Genomic DNA, 21,981 nt, shown 5'->3' on the forward strand with positions numbered 1-21,981 from the left:
CGTTTTTCATACTCAGAAGTGATTTTGAAAAAAAAAACCACTTATGCTTTTTAAACTTCCCACAAAACTAACAAATTGTACAACGCGTATTGCGAAAAGAATACGCCTACTTAGCAGCATTTACATTTTGTTATAAAGTAAGTCATGGTTTGAACCTCGCCGGTTACGCAGAAATTGCTCTGTATTGGTACAAACGTTGGAAGAAGATGGGTATTCAACCTAAGTATAAAAAAAAAATAATAAATAGTTGGCGCGTACACTTTTGTTAGGTGCTTTGTTCCACAAATGGAGGGGCCTACAGTTTCAAACCGACTCCGAACGGCAGATATTTTTATGAGGAGCTTTTTCATGGCAGAAATACACTCGGAGGCTTGCCATTGTCTGCCGAGGAGCGACCGCTATTAGAAATGTAAATGTTTTTATTAATTTTGCTTTCACCGAGATTCGAACCAACGATCTCTCTGTGAATTCCGAATGATAATCACGCGCCAACCCATTCGGCTATGGCGGCCGCCTAAGTATACTTTATGGCTATATAAGGCGGTTATAAGACCAATTTTATCGTACGTATCGTTAGTTTGTGGGAAAGATCTTCAAAGAGATTACAATATTAAAATACTTAGCGGAATTCAAAAATCAGCCTTTGCAATTACGGTCGATGCATCTAGGACACGTCCTAAGGAGGCTCTTAATGACACATGTTATTCCGGTAGATTTCCATAAGAAGAAGATGCCTGCCGTGAGTGCATTTAGGTTGAATGAAGCTATTCGCTGAAGGGAAAGAACTTATGGCCATGTCAGTCTATTATTGCGACAAACTCACCTAACTTCGGGGAGGACTGATTACATCAGCTCAACCTTGACATTCAAAAGGAATTTTGTCACTCTCTTTCAATCTCGAGAGGAATGGAGTAAGAGACTTTTACTAAACAACTTCGGCACTATAGTCCACATAGATGGTTCAAAAATGGATTGTGGTGTTGAAGCAGGTATATGCATAGTCTCATGGACTGAAAAATCTATGCGTATTCCCAATATTTGGAGTGTATTCCAAGCGGAAGTATTGACAACAGTGGAAGCTTGTATGCTACTAATTGCAGATTTCTCTTTTACTCGTAACCACAATATCCAGATTTTTCGGATAGCCGAGCTGCAATCCAGGCACTGTATTCGGCTACAACAACCTCTAAACTGCAGGAATAAAGAAGAAATAGTCTTACCACCTTGAGTGTAAACCATAAAGTTGCCTTAGTCTGGGTTCCGGGGCATCGCAACATTGAAGGAAATGAAAAAGCGGACGAACTGACACGAAAGAGAACTGCCTTGAGCAACGTTCTTGTAGAATCGGTATTCACTCCACTGGGTGCAATCAAGAATGCAATTTCCTTAAAACATGTACAAATCGCGGTATGTAGATGGAGAGACCAGACAACATGCAAAGTGAGCCTAACGTTATAGCTCACCTACAACCTCAAGCAATCGTCCACATTGATAAATATGAAATGACAGGACGCCTGTAGACTTACGGCAGTAATAACTGGCTTCTGGTATATAGGGGACAAGCAGCCAAAATGGGTTTCCTTACAATTCATACTATTACAGTTGTAAAGAGAGGCCGACCAAGAAAGAGATGACTTGATGACGCCGAAGCAGACTTAAAAGCATTGAACGTTCGTAATTGGAGAAATGGGGCAAGAAAGAGACTGAAGTGGAGGAGGATTGTTGATGAAGCTATGGTCCACTACAGACTGTGAAGCTATGAGAGAGAGAGAGAGAGAGAGAGTTGTAACAACCGGAGAAAAAGGAAAGGATTTTCAATTTCCTCTGAGAATGCGCTGCCTTAAGGAAGGAGAGAATGTCAATACTTGGAAACCCACTGTAGAGGGTATCGAACAACTGTCTGGTTTGGACGACAACCTAAGAAAGTTCTTAACCTGCACAGACTTGATATAGTCAAGCTGTAATTAACCGTTACAGAAGTTGGTAACCAGGATGTGGCAAGAAAGTGGTGCGGCAGCACTAGTTGGATTCTGGATGAATTACCTCTTCACAAAAGCAACCAACTGCGCTTCAATTATCCTTCAGAATTTTCATAAAAATTGTAAATTTGCATCTACTCTCATTAGTTTAAAAATTTTGTTGTTATTCGCATTCCAGTAAAGTGCACTTCAGCCCTAATTACTTACGCGTAGGTTAATTCGCAAATACGTCTAAATGGCCTGGCATCCTGGCATTTGTAAATCATGAGGATAATGTGCAACTTGTTGTTGTGTTACCAAGATAATTTGCAAATGCATTTAATGAACAATAGAAATTATGAATTATTAGTAGGCAAATGCGCATCGATTTGAATTTTAATAGTTGTCAAACAACAACAGCAAAAACTGAATGAATTCCATGTCGAACACAGAGGTAGCAACGACTACATGCCCATATTTATGTATTACTAATCATTATAAATAATCCTAATTTATTATTTTCAATCGCGCTTAGATACAAATTTAAAAAATTGCATTTTAATAAAATATTTATTCATACGCGCGAAATTAATAGTCAACTGTCAACTAAAAGTTATGAGATGTCGGAGGCTAATTGGTATGTAAAAAATATGCATATCGCTTACAAATACACCTATTTACAAACATATCATTTCGTATCATTTTCAAATATGTAAATAAATTAAAATTGTATAAAATAATACAAAAAATATATGAAAATTGTAGCAATTGCTGGAGGGCATAATTGGTTGTTTGGCGAAAAAAGTGCAACGCAACTCTTACCAACCGACGATGAGGCGAACTAATTAAGCTGGGTACAGCTGTGCTGTTAACCCGTTGTCAGCCTATGGGGTCACATTTAACACGCTTAACAAGCGTCGCTGTGGTGGCGCATTTAAAACATGAGTTGTTAATTTTTTGCCGCTACAGCTACAGCAATGGAGAAAAGCAAAAACCTGAAAAAAAAACGTGTTACACCAAATGAGAAAAACAGCAGAAAAAAGGCAAAAAGCAGCAACAACAAACACCGACAGTATACCCAAATTAATTTATAGTGCAGCATAGTCGGCGCAACATGAAAACAATTTCAATGCTGCAAGCAAAATTTATGAATACACACACCGAAAAAAGTGTGCATGGAATCCGAAGCAAGCGAAAATATTTATAACAACATGAAAATATATGTCTAGATACAGTTGCGAACACAAATAAAGCAGCAGCTAGCAAATTATGAAATTAAACATCAAATTCTACGAGTATTTTTGGAGTTTGGGAGAACGCAAACGAGTTTTGGAGACCGCAGAGGAGTGAGTTGGTGCTGGGTGCCTTGCCATATAAAATGATAGGGAAAGTGGTGCTAGTTGTTGCCGAATGTATTTCAGCTAAGAAAGAGCAGTTCACCAAAATTATCTGACTAACTTCGGAAGTGGTCATCTAGAGACAGCGTTCTGCGAATAGCGAGGCCTCAGTGCCATCGAAAAAACAGAAGCACGAGATGGCTAAACCGAAAAACGGAGACGCTGAAAGACCTACAACGTCGAAAGCAGCGGCACCTTATAGTGGCACTCACTGACCGTAGTGAAAGGTGAGGCGAATGTCGCAGGAACGGTGGAGGGTAGTAGAAATAAAGCAACTGGAAACCCTATTTCCAAAAATGGACGCAGAGCCGAACGCACCCAAGCCAGCATATGATGGAGCAGGTTGGTTCAGCGGCGTCAAAATTATAAAATGCAAGGATGACCCTACGCTCACATGGTTAAAGGAAGCAAAAAACACGCCTCAAGGCCTGTGGGAGGGGACATCACTTGAAATTGTGGACCGCAGCTGCACCCCTCAATACCGAAGGAAAAAGTTTTTCATTCCGCGAGTAAGAAAACCGAAAAATGCACTGTGAACTACAAAGACAGAATACGGAAGTGCCAACAGACGACTGGAAAGTGTTGAGCCTGGCAAAACCAGCAACTGCGGATGGAGGCCAGGACTATATTCTCCAGATCTACAAGCCGGCAGAGGACCTGCTTTACGCGCGATTCGGGAGGTTGGCTTGGGGAGTTGGTAGCGTGCACCTTCGCCTCAAAAAACGCAACCGGACAGACGACAATCACGACACGCTTGCTTCGAGGGAGGTGGAAAAGGATCTCGGTATTAAAGAGATCTTGGAAGCTTCCCTCAATATACAGGAAGTGGGGAAAGGTGAGCTGGAGGAAGTGTCCAACTCCGAGAAGGTACTCGAGCCAGATGCTGAAGGTCCTTCAGATAAATCTCCATAAGAGTAAGAACGCCTCGGCCGAGCTCTTGCTCAACATAGAGCGAGTCGGCTACGATGTGGCTCTAGTCCAGGAACTATGGATAACACCGGGCAACACAGTCTCTGGTCTAAAGTCACATAACTGCAACACCTACATCCCGATTGCGAAGAATAAGGTAACAACAGCGATAATAGTTAAAAAAAGTATATATTCTTATATTGATCATAATTTCTCTTCAGGGTCTGGAGGACGTCTCAAAATCGGATCTCCCAGCTCTGCTTAGATTCGCTAAAAGCGTTGATATCCTAAATTATGACTAATTTCAGTATTCATGGAGGTCGGCCTCCATCTGGTATCGCTAGGGATCCACTTTTTACCAGTTGTGCAGGAGGCTAGAAGAGCTTCTAACAGTAAGTGGACTAATCTGCCCATCTGCAGAAAATCACGATAGCTTTGGCCAACATTTGACGAACGAAGAACAGAAAGTTACAGAGGCACAAAATGATTAATGTAAAGAATTTTCATTCTAACATTAGCAGATCACTAGATGACTAGACTATTGGCCATATGGTCATCAGATTCGCAACCGCCTGAGTCTATAAAAGCTGTAAGGATTAAGCGAAGATAGAGTCCATTCAGCATCTTCGTTGCTGTCGAGATGAAGCAAAGGTAGAGTCCATTCAGTATTACCGTTGCTGTAGAGATGTGGAAAAGGTAGATACAATCCAGCATTTCCGTTGGAAATTCCACCCACTTCAAGAATTGTTCTTAAAATTGCTGCAGAACTATTTTTCCGATCCAGACAATTAGGCACAATCTTCGCGGGGGTGAGGATGACAGAAAAAAGGGATTGAACTCGAAAATCTCCACTGAGCGCCAGAATGAATCTCTCTCTCGCTCTCTCTCTCTCTCTCTATAGACTCAACTCTTTTTCAAAGTAACTCGTCTACCATAATTTCAACTAACTTAACAGATACACGGATACACAAAAACTTTTAAACAAAGTGCATTTAAAAAGAGATCTGAAACAATGGCAGATGCGGGGTGCTATTAAGGCAAAGAAAGAGAAGAAAGGAGAAGGAAAGAGGCGATAGAGATATAAATATTACTAACCGGACACGAAGGAAACGGGAAGGCAAACTTCTATGCCAAAAAAAGGGCAGAAGGGCTATTTATTGGACCAACCCCATTTTTCGGCTTTAACAAAAATAATATAAAACAGAAAACCTAAAAATGGATCCAAACAAAAATCAAGAAACACTGGAATGGCACAAGTAGCCTTAATCATTCCAAAAAGTTTTTGAACTTCAATGCCAGCAGAGCAAAATCTGCTCTAACTCAAGATAAAAAGGGCCTCAGATTACTCTGTGAAGCACTTAGAAGCCACTTTGCCTGCAATAAGCACTTTAACACAATAGAGTTACCTAGTATAAGATTATGCAGGTTCTGCTGTGATCAAGAGGAGTCTATGGAACACTTAATCACCAACTATGAGGCATTAGGCCACAGGAGACACAGAATCCTGGGCTCGTACCTACAAGACAAGGAAGACCTACACCAGCTCCTTCCTAAGGATCTGGTTCGATTCTTCGGTACACTAAATAATAATAATTAAGTAGTTAAGGGCGCACAATAGATCAATTTCGTCGCAGTGCATAAAGGTCTTAGCGTAACCCGTACAACCATTACCATTGCCATTACTAACCGGCTGATGTTCAGTCGTTTGTTGAAAGGTAAAGAAAGTGGTAAGGACCTACGGATCTAATCCAACAGATGTGTACAATAAAAACTATTTTTTATAATCCACTATAGATTAGTAGTCTGCACCACTCACTGATTAATTTTGATCTCCTTTCGCCAGCACTTTTCATTTTGCTCTGGTAAAAGCCAAACCAGGTTTCAAATTTTGATCTTGATACAAAATTCTATTAAATAACTCCTCTTGACTGTACTCATTTAAGTACATATGTTTGTGTATCTTTAACTACAACAATTCTTTTCTAGCCAACAGCACCGACGAAAAATCGCCAAACAAAGCAATTGTGACACAACATGCCCAGGACCGGTGTAGCCGCCATTAAGGGTCACCCCCGGAAAAAAATACAGTATGTGCGCCGGCAATGAGGAAAAAGTGGTGAGATGAATCAACAAGAACAGCAGCAACAACAACCAGTTGAACAATAACAACCAGCGGCTTAATACTTGACAATGCAATGCGCGGCCACGTACGCAACAACAACATTACCGGAAACGGTCCACCGAGGCGACAGCGATAGCGGCAGGGAAAATGTCGCTTGTTTTTTGGCATGTTGAAAGTAAATTTTCATGTACAACAATGTTGCTCAGCTGCAAGAGTGCACAAAAAAAGTAGTGGCAGCAAAAACAAAGGGCGACAAATGCAACAGCGTTGATAAAGTGGCCAACGGGCGCATTTTTTTTTTCTGGTGAACTATTAAAATATTTTCATCCTTATGGTTTTATTTGCTTAATACCCTTTTTTCTGCTCATTTCATAAGCAGTTGAAGGAATGCTAACGCAGTGAAAAGATTTTAAAAAATAAAGCACTAAAGGACAATCACTTGAAATTATATGCAATAAAATGCAGGTAGTTCTAAATAAGATTGAGTATTGGTGCCAATTGCATGGTTTTTTGAAAAGTACCTTAGTGGTTTTCACTAGCAAACGCAATATGGAAGGCTTGTTACTACCCACATAGAAAGGGGTAACACTGCAACTGTCTTCTGAGGTTAAATATCTAGGAGTAATCCTAGATAGTAAACTTACCTGGAAGAAGCACGTCGAGCAGAATGTCTCTCGAACACTAAAAGTCTTCTGGCAGTGTAAGAAAACCTTTGGCAAGACATGGGGCTTAAGACCGGCGATACTACAAGGCTGTACATCACCCTGATTATACCCATTATTACATACGCCTCTGTAGTATGGTGGAAAGCCACAATGGTTAACTCCAGCGTAAAACCCCTAAACGGGCTACAGAGAAGTGTGTGCTTGGGTATCATAAGTGCCATGAGCACAACATCTGGTGATGCCCTTAGTGCCATTCTGAACTTGCAACCTCTAGATTTGCAAATTCGAAAGGAAGCAATGAAGGCGGCGTACACTGGCCACTGTCAGATATATCACCAGTTGTCGGAGCGGTGCACACTGTTCTCGATGCCGGTGGACAATTGGGTGCCTGTCGTTAACTTCGGTAGGAAGTATGATGTTTTGATTCCAGATAGAGATCAATGGTTAAGTCCAGAGAAACTATTAACGGGATACCAGCACACTTTGTAGACCGACGGATCCAAAACCAGCGATGGAAGCGGATGTGGATGGTACTTAGACGAAGACACTAAGTACTCCTATACAGATGGCCACGGTATTCCTTACAGAAGTCTATGCCATCTTGAATATGGCGTACTGGCTAATTGAAAAAAGTGGAGGAGCAATAGTATTGGAATTTGCTGCTCTTCGAAGTTGGTCGGTGAATGTAAGACAAAACTGAACAGTGTTGCAAAACGCAATAAAGTTAGTCTTATTTGGGTGCATGGACATTGTGGTATTACAGGGAACGAGTTAGCTGATAAACTGGCTAATGATGGATCTGCAAGTATGACACTAGGCCCTGAACCCTTTCTAGGTGTCAATTCTGCATCGATTCAACTATGGATTGACGATTTTATGAGGTCTACCCATAGAAGACGTTAGTCTGGGTTGAACTTGTGTAGAGTAGCCAAGTGTTTTGTGAAAGAACCAAACAGGAAAATAGCGATCCTTCTCTAAAAACTCAGCAGAAAGGACCTGAGAACACTGTTGTGTGTAATTACAGGGCACAACGCCTGTGGTCAGCATATGGCTTCCATGGGGTCGTCGCCAGCCCGATATGCCTATCCTGTCTTGGAGATGACGACACTGCAGAGCATTTTCTCTGTAGCTGTCCTGCATTGGGTTGCAATATACTGAGTATGGATAAAGTTCATACTCTTCCTCTTCCAGATCTCTTAAAATTCATCAATGAGTCCAAAAGATTTGTGGAAGAGCGACCTCCAACTAATTTATCCGTTTTTGCCATCCACCTTTTTTTTCCTATCTCTATTCTTTCTACTGATTTCTATCCGGGTGTAGTACAATGGTCTACTGACTGAGTTCTTGGACTTGTCAACCCCCCACAAATCTAATCTAATCTAAAAAAACACTAAAAAAGAAGGGCATTGGCTGAAATCTTGGTCTCGGTCATCCTCAACATATATTTCTGTTCGCCTATCTGGAAGAGGTCTGTTATTCCAGAAAAACTTTCTGATATTTTACTTTCATTCAGACAGTAAGTTTTCTACTTTTCTTATACTTTATGGTGGACCAGCATTCAGCTTATTTGCACTCACATATCGATGGAGGAAAAGCATGAGCAGCCTAAAAATCGGTTCTCTTGTATGAGAGCTCTTAACTCTATGGTATCCGAACGCCTCCTTGAACTAACTCGGAATGTATTCAACAATCCAGATCCAAAATGGATGGACTCTGCGGAAATGGACAGGTCACTATTTACTGGATACCAGAAAACAAAGGAATAGAAGGAAATGGGAGAGCCGATGAGTTCGCTAAGGCAGGTATTCACTTGCCGAGATTGAGCACGTCAAGCATATACACAACACTATCCTTACAGAAAACGGAACTGAATAAGAAACTAGCTCTGGAAACGCAGTCGATATGAGATCACTCAACCACGTACAAAACTGCCAAAATTATGTTAAGATTTGGAATACGAAAACTACAAACTTTATTTAATCACTCTCTGGAGAAGACTTCAAAATATTGGTTAGAGTATTGACGGAACTACTATCTCACCCCATATTACGCAGCCAAAATAGGATTAGTCGAGAGCGATTCGGGTAATACATGCAACGAAGCGAATGCTAGAGATATTTTGGAACACCTCCTTTACCACTGTCCTGCTCTTTGTAGGACTCCACAAATGTGCCTCTGATCAACATATATTTCATCCTTGAAGGATATTGCTGACAAAAGGCTGATTGGAATTTAAAGCTCGCGAAGACGTGCATTAAAATATATAAAATAATATCTTCGATTACAAATACATAGCACTGGTAGCACAATGGACCCTAGAATTCTAAGTGGGATCTTTTTACAGTACTGCTTAACTACCTAACCCAGGATAGGCTTTTAAAGACACATCTAACCCAACTCGTTGCCTTTCATGATTAGTCCAGGCAATTATTTTTCGCCAAAAACTAAGTCATAGTTCCAAAAATGGCTTTCTGAAGAAGAACTCCTTCATTTTGAAGGAGGCAAAAAAAATTTGGCAAAGGTAGGGACTTGTCTCCATAAATCTGTAGCGATGCCACTGGTAGCCCCAATTATAAAAAGTATTTGGCGATGTTCTCAATTGTTTACGTTGGCAAGTGAACTTTCGCCTAAAATTAGGAGTAGTGTAGTCTCATGCTATTGGTCTAGAATTTGACATAGAAGTCCTCTAGAAAAGGCTTTACTAAAAGTTCTAGAGCGTTTGGGTACAACAAGCATCCCGTAGAACTCTTTCTATTTTGCTCCAAGGTGCGATCTTTTCTAGTTCTGTGCATCATCTGAAGGTCTAGTAAAAATAGTGGGTTCAACGATTACAAAATATTCAATTCCACGACAAATACGAGGTGTGGTCAGTAAATATTAAGACTGACACTGTAAAACATCTTATTTTAATATAATTTCTTATATATTTCCGTAGCCGCCGTAGCCGAATGGGTAAGTGCGTGATTACCATTCGGGAGTGAGTGTATGACTCAGCAAAATTATAGAAAAAGTTTTTCTGAATATTTCTGCCATGGAAAAAAGCTATTCATAAAAACATTTGCCGTTCAGAGTCGGCCTAAAACTGAAGGTCCCTCCTAAAATCACTCCACAAATAGGAGGATGAGCTCGGCCAAACACCCAATAAAGGATTTAAGTGTCAATTATATATTTATTAGGCGGATCGATTTAAAAATCGCTCATTGCTCTGTGAAAATCGTATTCTAGGGATCAAAATAAGAAACTTTGCCGAAGGAACCATACCTCTAAAACGAATCCTGATGTCCCCCAATTTGGGCCGACCCGGTTCTAGAACCTTTATTTGAGCGAACGCTTTTCGTCCCCGAACAAGCGAAGAAGCATCTCGCACTCTTTCTAGTTTACTCCAAGATGAGACACTTAAAAAGCTGGCCCCGATACGAAGGTCTTATAAAAAAGTAGTGAATTGTGCGATTAATTGTACAGTTATGCAAAGCCAACAATGTTTCATTAGAAACACAAAATACGAGGTGTGGGTACAAAATATTAAGATTAACACTGTTAAACATCTTATTCATATATATTTTCTCATTATTAATAATTTTAATATACAGTCATCCTCTATACCAATAACACTCCATGTGGATCTTCCATTCTTCGAGACGTATGCCTACTTTGGTTTCCTCTGTCAGCTTCTTCAGGATACGTGCCGCTTTCATTTTCACTTCCTCCATGAACTAAAATCGTTTTCTTTTAATTGCCTTAAGCGACAGATTAAAATCTTATGACGCAATACCAAAGATACTTGGCTAGAAAACTATCGACAGGCATTACAGACTGAGCCAGAAGAAAGGGCCACTACATTAGATAGAAAAAGCTTCAGCTGGCACACATACTTCAGAGGTCAGTCTCGTTATTTAATAGCCGTATCTCAAACATGAAGTTAAAGTATTTATAACCCCAACTAAAAACTCAGAATTTTCTATTTCAAACCATTTTTAATAAGCTTTCCCGCATAGGTTAGGTAAGGTTAGATAGTTAAATCACTTTGATTTAAATTTAAGTCGTCTGTTGTCGCACAATTGAGGGGGAGACGGATATATGAGGATATAGGGAGCTGACTTCAGAATGCGGCTAATATCTAAGCTTGACCGCCCCAAAGGTTTAGTTAGAAAGTGAAAGCCAAAATTACTGATTCTTAACCTCCAGAAAGCAGGGCAAGTGATGCGTTTTTGCAAAGATTATTCCTCCTCATCATCTAAACAGCTGACGTGAAAGAGACTCAAAGTTGATTTGAGGTAAGTTAAGTTATGGTAAGTAAAGTTAAGATACATAAGTTAAGTTCAGTAAACTTCAGGTTCAGATAAAGGCAAGTTCAGGTAATTTTTTTCCCCCTATTCACTCCTCTCGGGAGCATAGGGCCTCGACAAGACTCTTCCATCGTACACGGTTCTGTGCTATTGTTTTTGCACCGCCCAAGTGATGTCGGCATCTGCTAGTTCGCGCAACATCAACCTTCTCCAAGGTCACCCGCGACATCAGCTCCCTTTCGGGTGCCAGTCCAATGCCATTCTAGTGCTGCTATCTGGTGGTTTTCTCAATGTGTGACCTATCCATAGTCACTTTCCGCGTTTGATTTGCCTAAGGATGGGTTCCTCGTTCGTTAATCCTCACAGTGGATCTTTACTGATGGTGTTTGGCCAAAATATTCTGCAGATAATGCAGAGCCACTTGTTGATGAAGTATTTTATTGCCTCTGTGTGATGGTGTTAGAGATCAGCCATGTTTCACTTCCGTACAACAATACGGAGTTCACGTCCTCCCCAATACTGTATGCATTCGCCAGAATGCCGCCCGTGCTTCGTTTAGCCTGCAGTTGACATCTTCATCTGCTCCACCATTTGCCGTGATGATGCAGCCGAGGTAGCAGAAGCTTTCAACACAGTCCACCGGGCATCCGTCAACCAATAACTGCCTTGGCGATGTTGACCTCCAGTCCGACAGTGTGTGCCAGCGCGACTAGTCTATCCGCCTTTGCTTGCATGTCAGAGAGTTTGTGAGAGAGGAGGCAGATGTTATCGGCGAAGTCCACGTCCTTAAGATGTCTGGTAAAACTCGCTTACAATACTTTTTTTATACAGGGTATGTTGGCTCATGACGTCATCAAGGACAATGGCGAAGAGAAGAGGCGACGGGGGACAACATTGTCTTACGTGTGCGTTGGTAGTGAATGGATCGCTAATATCGCTTTGTGAAGCACTGCCAGTTCGGAGTTTTCGTAGAGAGCTTTAATGAGGCGAATTATCTTGGTGAAGGCTCCCTTTCTACTCAGTTCTAGCCATATTGCGTCTCGGCTCTCATCTCTTTGCTGCTATAGCAGACATTGATCTGAAACACCTGATGAACTACATCATCAATACGAAGTGACTATCACCACCGTAAGTCAGTCATCGGTCATATTCAACAAATACACATCTCCGCCTCCCTCCTCTTCTATTCTTGCTTCCTAGCCTTCTTATCTTCTTTAGATACAATGGTAAAGGACTTTCGTCCTTTGTGCCCTCTCTAAGAGGAACCATTTCAATCTAACCCAACCTAACCTAACCTAAGTTAAGTTGCGCTAAAATAAGTTGCTTTCAGTCACAATGCATTGATGCCTAGCGGATAATGCAAAATAAGAATCTCGACCGCATTCATGCATTGAAGCTTTCCTATTCTTAGCGCCTTCGATCCACTCGTAGTCAAAAGGCCCTCATGAACTCAACCTCACTTAGATAACACGTAGCCCATTTCCCTAGAAGCAGACAAAAGGTGCCTAGTAAATTTCTGACCTCTCTTCGCACATCGAGGGTCCCCTGCCTGGCCAGCTCATCATCACAGCAGTTGCCAACAATGTCCATGTGATGGGTGCTCATTATTCCTCGACACCCTTTACCATATTCAGTTAGCATAACCATTTAAAAAAACAAGGGATATCACTAACACAGTAATTTTTTATATTGGGTAGTCGAAAAAGTCTTTTCGTATTTTGTCAATAGATGTCGTTGGAGTCATCTATCTCCAGTGCTACCAATCACATTGTGTCATATCATATGGCGTTAGAAAGGTGACACTTTAAGCTTCATTTAACCAAAAACAAATTAAATTCGGAGAAGTTGAAAAAAAGTTATAGCTGTTCAAAAATGAGTGAAAATAATGAAGAAATTCGCTATATTTTGAAATTTTTGAATAAAAAAGAGAAGAATGCCACGCAAGTCACCAATGAAATTTGTGAAGTTTACGGAGACGATGCTGTATCAATTCGTGTAGCACAACAATGGTTCGCTCGCTTCCGTTCTGGAAATGCAAGATGCACCTCGATGTGAAAGATGCACCTCGCTCCGGTCGACCGATCGTTGAAAAAGTCGATGAAATTGTGAAAAATATTGACCAGGACCGTCACATAAGCTGCCACGACATCGCCAAGGCTCTAAACATTCATCATCAAACAGTTTTGAACCATTTAAAAAAGGCTGGTTACAAAAAGAAGCTCGATGTTTGGGTACCACATAAATTGTCTGTGAAAAATTTAATGGACCGAATTAACATCTGCGATTCCTTACTGAAACGAAATGAAATCGAACCATTTCTGAAGCGAATGGTAACAGAAGACGAAAAGTGGATCAAATACGATAATAATGTGCGAAAAAGATCATGGGACAAGGGTGGTGACGCTCAACAAATGGTCGCAAAGCCAGGATTGACGCCTCGAAACGTTATACTGTGTGTTTGGTGGGATTGGAAAGGAATCATCCAATGAGCTGCTCCAACCTGCTCGAACGATTGATTCTACACTTTACTGTCAACAACTGATGAGATTAAAGCAAGCAATCAAAAAAAACCGCCAGAACTGATCAGCAGAAAGGGCGTCGTTTTCCATCAGGACAGCACTAGGCCACACACATCTTTGATGACTCGGCAAAAACTGGGAGAGCTTGGCTGGGAAGTTTTGATGCATCCACCATATAGCCCTGACTTTGCACCATCGAACTACCATTTGTTTCGGTCAATGAAGAACTCCCTTAATTGAATACAGTTGGCTTCAAGAGAAGCCTGTGAAAATTACTTGTCGCAGTTTTTCGCCGAGAAACCACAAAAGTTTTACACTGATGGAATAATGTCTCTAGAAAAAAATGGCAAAAGGTGGTCGACTAAAATTGTACATATTTGGTTTAATAAAGTTCATTATAAATATAAAAAAAAATGAGTTGAAATTTGATTAGAAATACGAAAAGACTTCCTCGACTACCCAATATACTAAGTTGCAATTTTTTGTTGCCCTAACTTTTATGGCCGCAGCTGTTTCAGCAGTGCCACATATTGTCTTTCTCTTTTATGGGTTGTATTGGCGCGGCATCCACATAAGGCAATTAATTTAGACTTTTTAATATTATACATACATACACATATACATACATATATTCCAAATCAAATAAAATTAAACAATTACCTGCTTTGGCAACATTGCCGTTCATTTCAATGCGAATTTCCATTTTTATCACACAAATTTTCAAATCACTAGGGAATCGCAACGTAAACTAATAACACCAAAAATAATAAATACACGTGGTAAAGTAGTTTTGCTTTGTGAAAACTTTTTATTGAAAATTTACTTATTTCACGTTTTTTTTTTTCAGAAACACAATAACTATTGTTTACAAGCAACAAAAACAAATCTCACGTGGGTAATTATTTCGCAAATTTTGCTATAAAGAACTAATTCGCTGGCTCAGTTATTGTAGATAGTACGAACGCGCTTGAGTAGCAGTTGAGCTATTAGTGACTAGCAACATTTTAGTAAACAACTTAATTTGTACATTTTGATTAGTAATTACTTCAATATTTACTTTGAGTAACTCTTAAAATTCTACTTTTTCATTCACTGTTGCTGAAACTCAAATCCCTAATTAAATTAATTTATTCCCGATCGCGCGTAATCACAGTTTGTTCAACTGGCGACGATCAGTGGCAACAAACGAAAAAAAGGCAACAAAACCAATAACTTTGTTGCATCAGAACATTTCGCAAGCGTAGAATGCGCCACCAACGACGCGCGAGACGTAACTGAAGATGGGCAAAGCATTACCTCCGGTCAATAGCCGGCATTCGACACAATCGTCAAATGTAGTATTGAATGAAATGTAATCCGTTGTTCAGTAGACATTAAGTGGAAGTATTTTGTTAGCAAATTGCCGCTGTTAAACGCCGTTGAGCACAGGCCGTTGGCAGTAACGAAAGATTGCGATCGGTTGAGGCGTCAAGCGATTGTTAGTTTACACATGCGAAAGGGTAGCAGTTTTCGTTCTCATTTCTTAATAACCAATTCAACACTGCAATTGGAAAAACTAGCATTCGGTAGCGCCCGAGCTCGAAACATGCTATTGGCACGAAACACCGAAGTGATAGAAAAATTTTCTTCTAATAGCAGTCGCTCCTCGGCTGGCAAAGGCAAACCTACGCGTGTATTTTTACTATGAAAAAGCTTATCATGAAAACCCATCCGCCGTTCAGAGGCAATGTATGTAGGTCCCCCACTTGTCGAAAAATATCAAGGAGAACACCACAAATAGTGAGAAAAGTTCGCTGAAGCATCCAATAAAAGGTGTGAGTGGCAATTATTTATATATAAAAAGTCCCCCTAGATTCTCAAGTACAAGGTGGCGCAATATTAGTCACCCCATCGGAGGATTTATAATTTTTGCCAATGGCGCCGTACATCAAAAATATTGTTATATGGAGCGCTCAAAAGTCAAAATAGAGATTTCCATCTCTCAAAATTGTTGTGTTTTTATTGTGTAAAAAATGTATTCAAAAACAAAATTGGATGATTAATTTCGCGTAAAATTTTAATTAGATCAATTTTAATAAATTTGGTTGTGTGGCAAGGCATTCGAAACTTAACCGTTTTCAAGATATTCGACTTTAAAAATTATTTAAAAAAATATAGACTGAAGATTATGCAAAAAAGGTTAAAATGCAGGCATAAGATTGAAAGTAATTTAATAAGGGCATTCACTAACCTCCATCTAAAAATCGACTGCTGCCTTCCAAACATTCCTAGAAATAGCAAGTTTATGACTATCAACTGCCCGTGAGTAGAGATGGGACGCGATTAGGCTAGGTTAGGTTAAATGGCTGCTCTAGCTAAGGGCTCACTTGGACAAATATTAAGAAATTCGTCCGTTGTGGTGCCATACATGGGAGAGGAGAAAGGAGATGGGAAGGAAGAAGGAGCCTTGGGATTAGAGACGATGATGACCATACATTTTACGACGACGCCGACGGACAGAACGGACTTGAGGCAATCCCAAGTCTCACGGCGTGAACACCTAACGGACAATGTCCGGTGAGGATGCCCACCAAATTCGAGAGCTGGGGCTTTGTTAGCCTTAGGAGTTCCCTTGAGCGGTAGGTTGCCAATTCGACATACCGATCATTCGCGTTTCAACTGTCGGATTGCTGCAATGTTTCGCCGGCCGCATTCAAGATTATTTCACAGATCTCGTCTTTATATTTGCTTGGCAGTCAGACGGCTAGCGCGTCTCGACATAAATCGCCACTAACTGCGAATGTGACAATAAAATACCATCTAATTCTTCTCGAGATGGTTGAGATATTTTATAAGCACACTGCCTGAGTTCCATCAGAGATACCAAACAGCCAACAAGATTTCTGCAATTGCCAGATCAAAGGAGGGACACTAAATCCACAAATCACTGATTCTATAAATTGGCAGACAATAATTGCTCAACGCACAAGTTCTTTAAGTACTCGGTAAGCAAGACTCAGTAGACGCAGACCTTTCTGGACATTACGTTATTTGATTATATGATTTATGTTTGTAGCAAATTAGGGCTATCTGGACAATTTATGTAGAAATTTTCGAGATATAGATGAAGGTGAGACCATGAAAAATCATCTCTGCCACTGTTTTGAGTAATATTTTGGTTGTAGGGACCCTAAAGGAGTATTTGTAAACACCCTGAGATATCCTAAATAAGTCCTACTGGGAACCGCCACCCAACTTAGCCTAAGAACGCTGTGTTAGACATACTGGATGACGTGTGAAGATACTTTAACAAAGCCACTTTACCTTACATAGATTAATTGACTCTTCTAAAGTCTTTGATTCAGTGAGGTAAACTGAAAAATTACTTTGGAGTTGGTAAAAACATTAACCAGTCTAAACGCACAAATAGGGTCAATCACCTCTCTTTCATCTAAGAAGATTAATACCGCAAACGTTTTGGCATACTACATATATTAGACCAGTTTTGTAGATCCTGCAGAGGATACTTCCACTTGAAAGTCACGCCTGACAAATGCTAATTCCTTTTTGGTCAAAGTAGTTTCTGCCAAGTCATTATGGGAGGCCAGTAGTCGTCGATCTGCGTGTCGCCTGATATTTCTGACGTGTCTAACGTGTCTCCGCCAAGTACACCCTTTTTTGAAAAAGAATTTCCTAATACTGAACTTACAGGAGGCGTAAGGCTTATTCAATCAATTTCAGGTCCTTGAGAGCCGTAAGTACACAAATACTCTTTCTTTTAACCTCGTCTGCTCCAGTATCCGCATAAGATGCGTAGGTGACTACTAGACCATCACCCAACGGAATCTCCGATAGTTCTTTAATCTTCAATCCTACCTGTGGAAGCTGTCAGGTGGAGGGGGTGAAAGAGAGTCCTTTTCACTACCTATGCGAAAGGCCGTTTCTAGCTGGACCAAGACTTCGCTCTTTCGGTAAGTCTTTAGTAAAGCAAATTAATGAAATATCAGACATAGTGATAAAAAGTTTGCTGCAGTACTTCGATCTTACGAAATGGATCTGATAAATAAAAAATAAAGCAAAATAAGGCAAAAACATCACACGAGAACAGCGGTAGTAAAACAGCGCTAATCGCTAGGAGTATTTCAACAGTAATCGTCAACCACTTCAACAAAAAAAACAACATTCATTAATTCGCAACCTCAAAAATGGTTAAACCAAAACTACTGCAAGACTAACTTCAAGCTTCAGTTTCTCTCCGGTGATGGTTGCTACTTGAAATACCTACACAGCAATAGACTACGGCAGTCGCCTTTACGCCCAGTATATCATGAAGGTGAAGACTCGAGACATGTGCTTATTAATCCCCAGATTTGCGGCGGCCAGACGCGATTTAGCCGCACTAATAAAAGTTCCGATAAACGGAAAAAATTTAATCGAGGTCATTATGATGGCCAAGTTTCGATAAAAAATTCAGTTAAAAATTTCGTCGACTATCTGCGACAGTAGGGAGTGAAGTAACTATCTACTAGATCAGCGGCAGCTAAATAGACGACAGTAGAATAAGAAAGGGACTCTTGAAATCAATATGGAAAAAATTTAGTGGGAGGGGGCGAACAGGCTGAACTGGGGTGTTTTCTAAAACAAACAACTCAGTGGAAAGATGCAAGTGCATGCCATATTTGACGGACAGCATGTGAACAATGGAGCCAAGTGGAATGAAGTGGTGTGGAGCCAAGTGCTCGAACCGCCTAGCGACGATTTACTTCGTGGTAGTACCGGCAGGGAATCGGTACTTACACGATAGAAACTTTAGGTACTGTTACCTGCTTTTATCTGTTACCCAAAAAAAATTTGCACTTCAGTCGTTAACTGACAATTATATTAGTTCCAAAAATCTAACTAATGATTTTCTTTTTTGAACACTCAAATGGGGAGCGTGTGGGAGTTTAGGTTAAAACATTTGAAAATAAAACCTTTGCAAACCTTCATATCAAATTTAGAAAGAAGGTAAGTTCTTTGGGCAATTATATTCTATAAATTCGTCAATTTTTTGACGTGATAACGTCTTATAATTCGATTTAGCCGGCCGCACGCACGAAAAAATGTGTCGTTATCTTGCTCAATCGTCGTTACTTTGCTGGAACTGCAAGCGAAAGCGCGGAACGAACGACAAAGAGGCACAATCGGCACCCGCGTTCGGCAACGTTCGACATCTGGCTCTCTCCTACTTGAGTGAGCAAATATATGTATGTATATGCGCATTTGTATATAAATTCATATACTTGTATTTGCATATACCTTCTTCCTGTGTGCATGGTAATGAACCATTTCTCTGTTGAGAATTGGACGATGATAGGAAAAGTAGGAAATGAAAGGGAGTGTTTCGAGTGTAAAGTGTCTTAAAAAAGGCAAATCGATGATGGTGCCTCTTAGTGTTGTTGACTTATTAACGTCTGATGCACAATCGAAATTGAAGACATCTTTCATGAATTTGATAAATGTTTCGTAATTTTTCACGTTTGTGTAAATGTAACTTGATCAATTCCATTGCGATTCCATTTACCTCCTTCTCTATATCCATACAAAATATCTATCAAACAAATAAAATTGAAATTTTGTATTGAAAATTGCAACCATTACACCAGTATTTTCTTATGACGTTGTCACGTTAAACTATCGTCAGTAAACCGACTTTACAGACTACCTCTTTTTTTTTTTGGGGTAGTGAATTTTTAAACGGTCATAACCTCTGAAGCCTTTGAGACTACAGTTCGCAAAATATTTTTCGTGAAAGATAATTTTTCAGTATTTTTAAGGATTATAGTTGGTCCAAAAATTTTAGGAATATAGAAGAATATTTTAAAAATTAGAAAGTAGGGAGTAGAAAAAAATTATTTTGTGGAAAAAATTATGAAGATAGTCACACTGAAATACTCTCTGGTTTATAAACTTTCCCACGATACTCCATTTATGCAAATTGAATCAGTTAATGTTGACTCATATAAGGTTTTAAAACCTCTTTGTGTGTTTTTGTTTTTCCACCCTTTTTGGGTGTTTGGCCGAGCTGCTCCTCCTATTTATAGCGCGTGTCCAGATGTTGTTCCACAAATGGAGAGACCTACAGTTTTAAGCCGTCTCCGCATGGGAGATAGTTTTTATGAGGAGTTTTCCGTGACAGAAATACACTTGGAGGTTTGCCATTGCCACTTCCATAACTTCAGTGAAAGAAAGGTAAAAAAATGTTTAAATCCATTTCCGTCAGTATGAATTAAGCCGATATGCAAAATTTGAGCGAATGTGCAAACAAAGATCCTTTTGCGGGAAAACATAAGTTTTTGTGACATTTAATATGGAATGGCTGAGTATTAGCACATTTCAAAGGCTGAAAGTCCGAAAATTGTACATCCAATTGGCTAATTAATTTTAATGTGAATCCATAATTAATATAAAAATGTATTATCTGTTTCATTAACATTTTGTTTGTCGAACGAACAAACGATCATGCAAATCACTTACAAATGAGTAAAATCAGTAACAAAGTTATGAACAGCAGCGATGTGTTGACGGAAACTGTATTATTTGCGCTTTTCCCTTCAACAGCTTTTTGCCTTTATGCCCGTATTTTCTATATAAACTCAATTTTATTTGAGAAAAAATGCATCAATTGTCAAGTCATTTGCTTTTCAATACATTCAGTCCTTATGCAAGAGGAGCGTATAAAAAGATTAAAGCAAATATGGAATGGCATGGAAAAAATTATCTTATTAAAATATTAAAAAGTAATCAAAGTTGTTGATGTCGACAGCTCTACCTTTTGTTGTCACAACAAAACATGCACGTTATGCACTGTATGTATGTATGTTCGTACGTATATTTATTGATGCAACTGTGATTGCCTACATAATCTGATTGGGTGGAGGCGTGATTGTCAATTTGTGTGTGTCAAAATCGCGTGTATGTATTATAGTAGTTATATACGCCCAACAATCCACATTTGTACACCAATGCCTATCAGAGTGGTATGTCTGCCCGTCCGCCGCCCGTCTGTTTGTCTGCCTGTCTACGAGTTTATCCACCTGTCTGTTTGTCTGTCTGTCTGAGTATGCTTGCTTGAGTGTTTTGCTGTTTGTTTATTGTTGCATTGTTTGTTTGTTTGTCAGTCAGTTAGTTCATCAATCACTTTACACACTTTTGCAGCTCATCAATAATTCAATGCACCTCACAATTGTAACACTCAGTAATAACACAAATAAATAATTAATTAAAATCGTTGCAGCGATTGAGTGCAGTTAACAGGCGCATAAGCAAACAAATGAAATAGGCATCTATGTATTTATTTATGTTGTTGGGGTGAGTCCCGAAATTTCGGGATTTCAATGAAGGGCATTTCGGGATCCCGAGAAAGATATTCCACCAAATTGTATAAAAAACAAACGTTTGTGCAGAAAATGTGCAGTTAGAAAAATTATTTATGCAGACTCCGGCACTCGAAGCGTAACCAATTATAAAGGCCATACATTTAGTTTGGAAAACTACTTTAAATTCAAATTAAAAAATGTGTGAAAATAATAAAAAATTAAGAATCTATTTACTTTTGCTCGATATGACCACCTTTTGCCTTTACTATAGCCTTGAGACGGTCCAGAAACGAATCGCAAGCTGCCCGAATGTGACTTGAAGATATTAAGACCCACTCGCAAACAATGGCATTTTTCAGCGCCTCGAGACAGATGAATTTTTCAGCTCAGACTTTGCTCTCCAAAATGGCTCAAAGAGAATAGTCCATCGAATTCGCATCTGGTGAATTTGAGAGCCATTGTGTGGGCGTTGTGAAGCTCTGAACGTTGTTTTTTAGCATTTATTGGTTCACTTGAACTTTGTGAGACGGTGCCGACTCTTGTTGAAACGTCCATGGTCTGCTACCGAAATGTTTGTCTGCCCACAGCTTCAAAACAACTCCCAGAATACTTTCCCGATGATACTTCACATTAACCTTGACGCCACTCAGAAATGTTGACAGTGGCAAGCGGTGAGAATATTCTGAGCCAAAAAAATTTTTACAAGAGGCACAAGCTTTTCACAGAAGGGTGGGAAGATGTGAATGACGACGCTCGCTCCAGACGTCCCAGCACATCAACAACTGATG

General features: G+C 39.8%; 1 protein-coding gene across 2 annotated transcripts in view; it reads right to left on the reverse strand.

Annotated features, from left to right (window-relative positions):
* The window catches only part of LOC128865351 (proton-coupled zinc antiporter SLC30A2), a 252,202-nt gene that overhangs the window by 157,786 nt on the left and 72,435 nt on the right, over window positions 1-21,981 (reverse strand). The window contains exon 1 of one of the 2 annotated variants that reach the window (XM_054105594.1): window positions 14,517-15,110. The exons of the other annotated variant lie outside the window; for it this stretch is intronic. Within the exon in view, the coding sequence (XP_053961569.1) occupies window positions 14,517-14,559 (43 nt within the window). The 5' untranslated portion in view covers window positions 14,560-15,110. Of the gene's footprint in view, window positions 1-14,516; window positions 15,111-21,981 lie in introns of those variants that run through there. 2 annotated transcript variants of the gene reach the window in all.

This window comes from Anastrepha ludens, chromosome 5, assembly GCF_028408465.1.
Source record: "Anastrepha ludens isolate Willacy chromosome 5, idAnaLude1.1, whole genome shotgun sequence".
Lineage (NCBI taxonomy): Eukaryota > Metazoa > Arthropoda > Insecta > Diptera > Tephritidae > Anastrepha > Anastrepha ludens.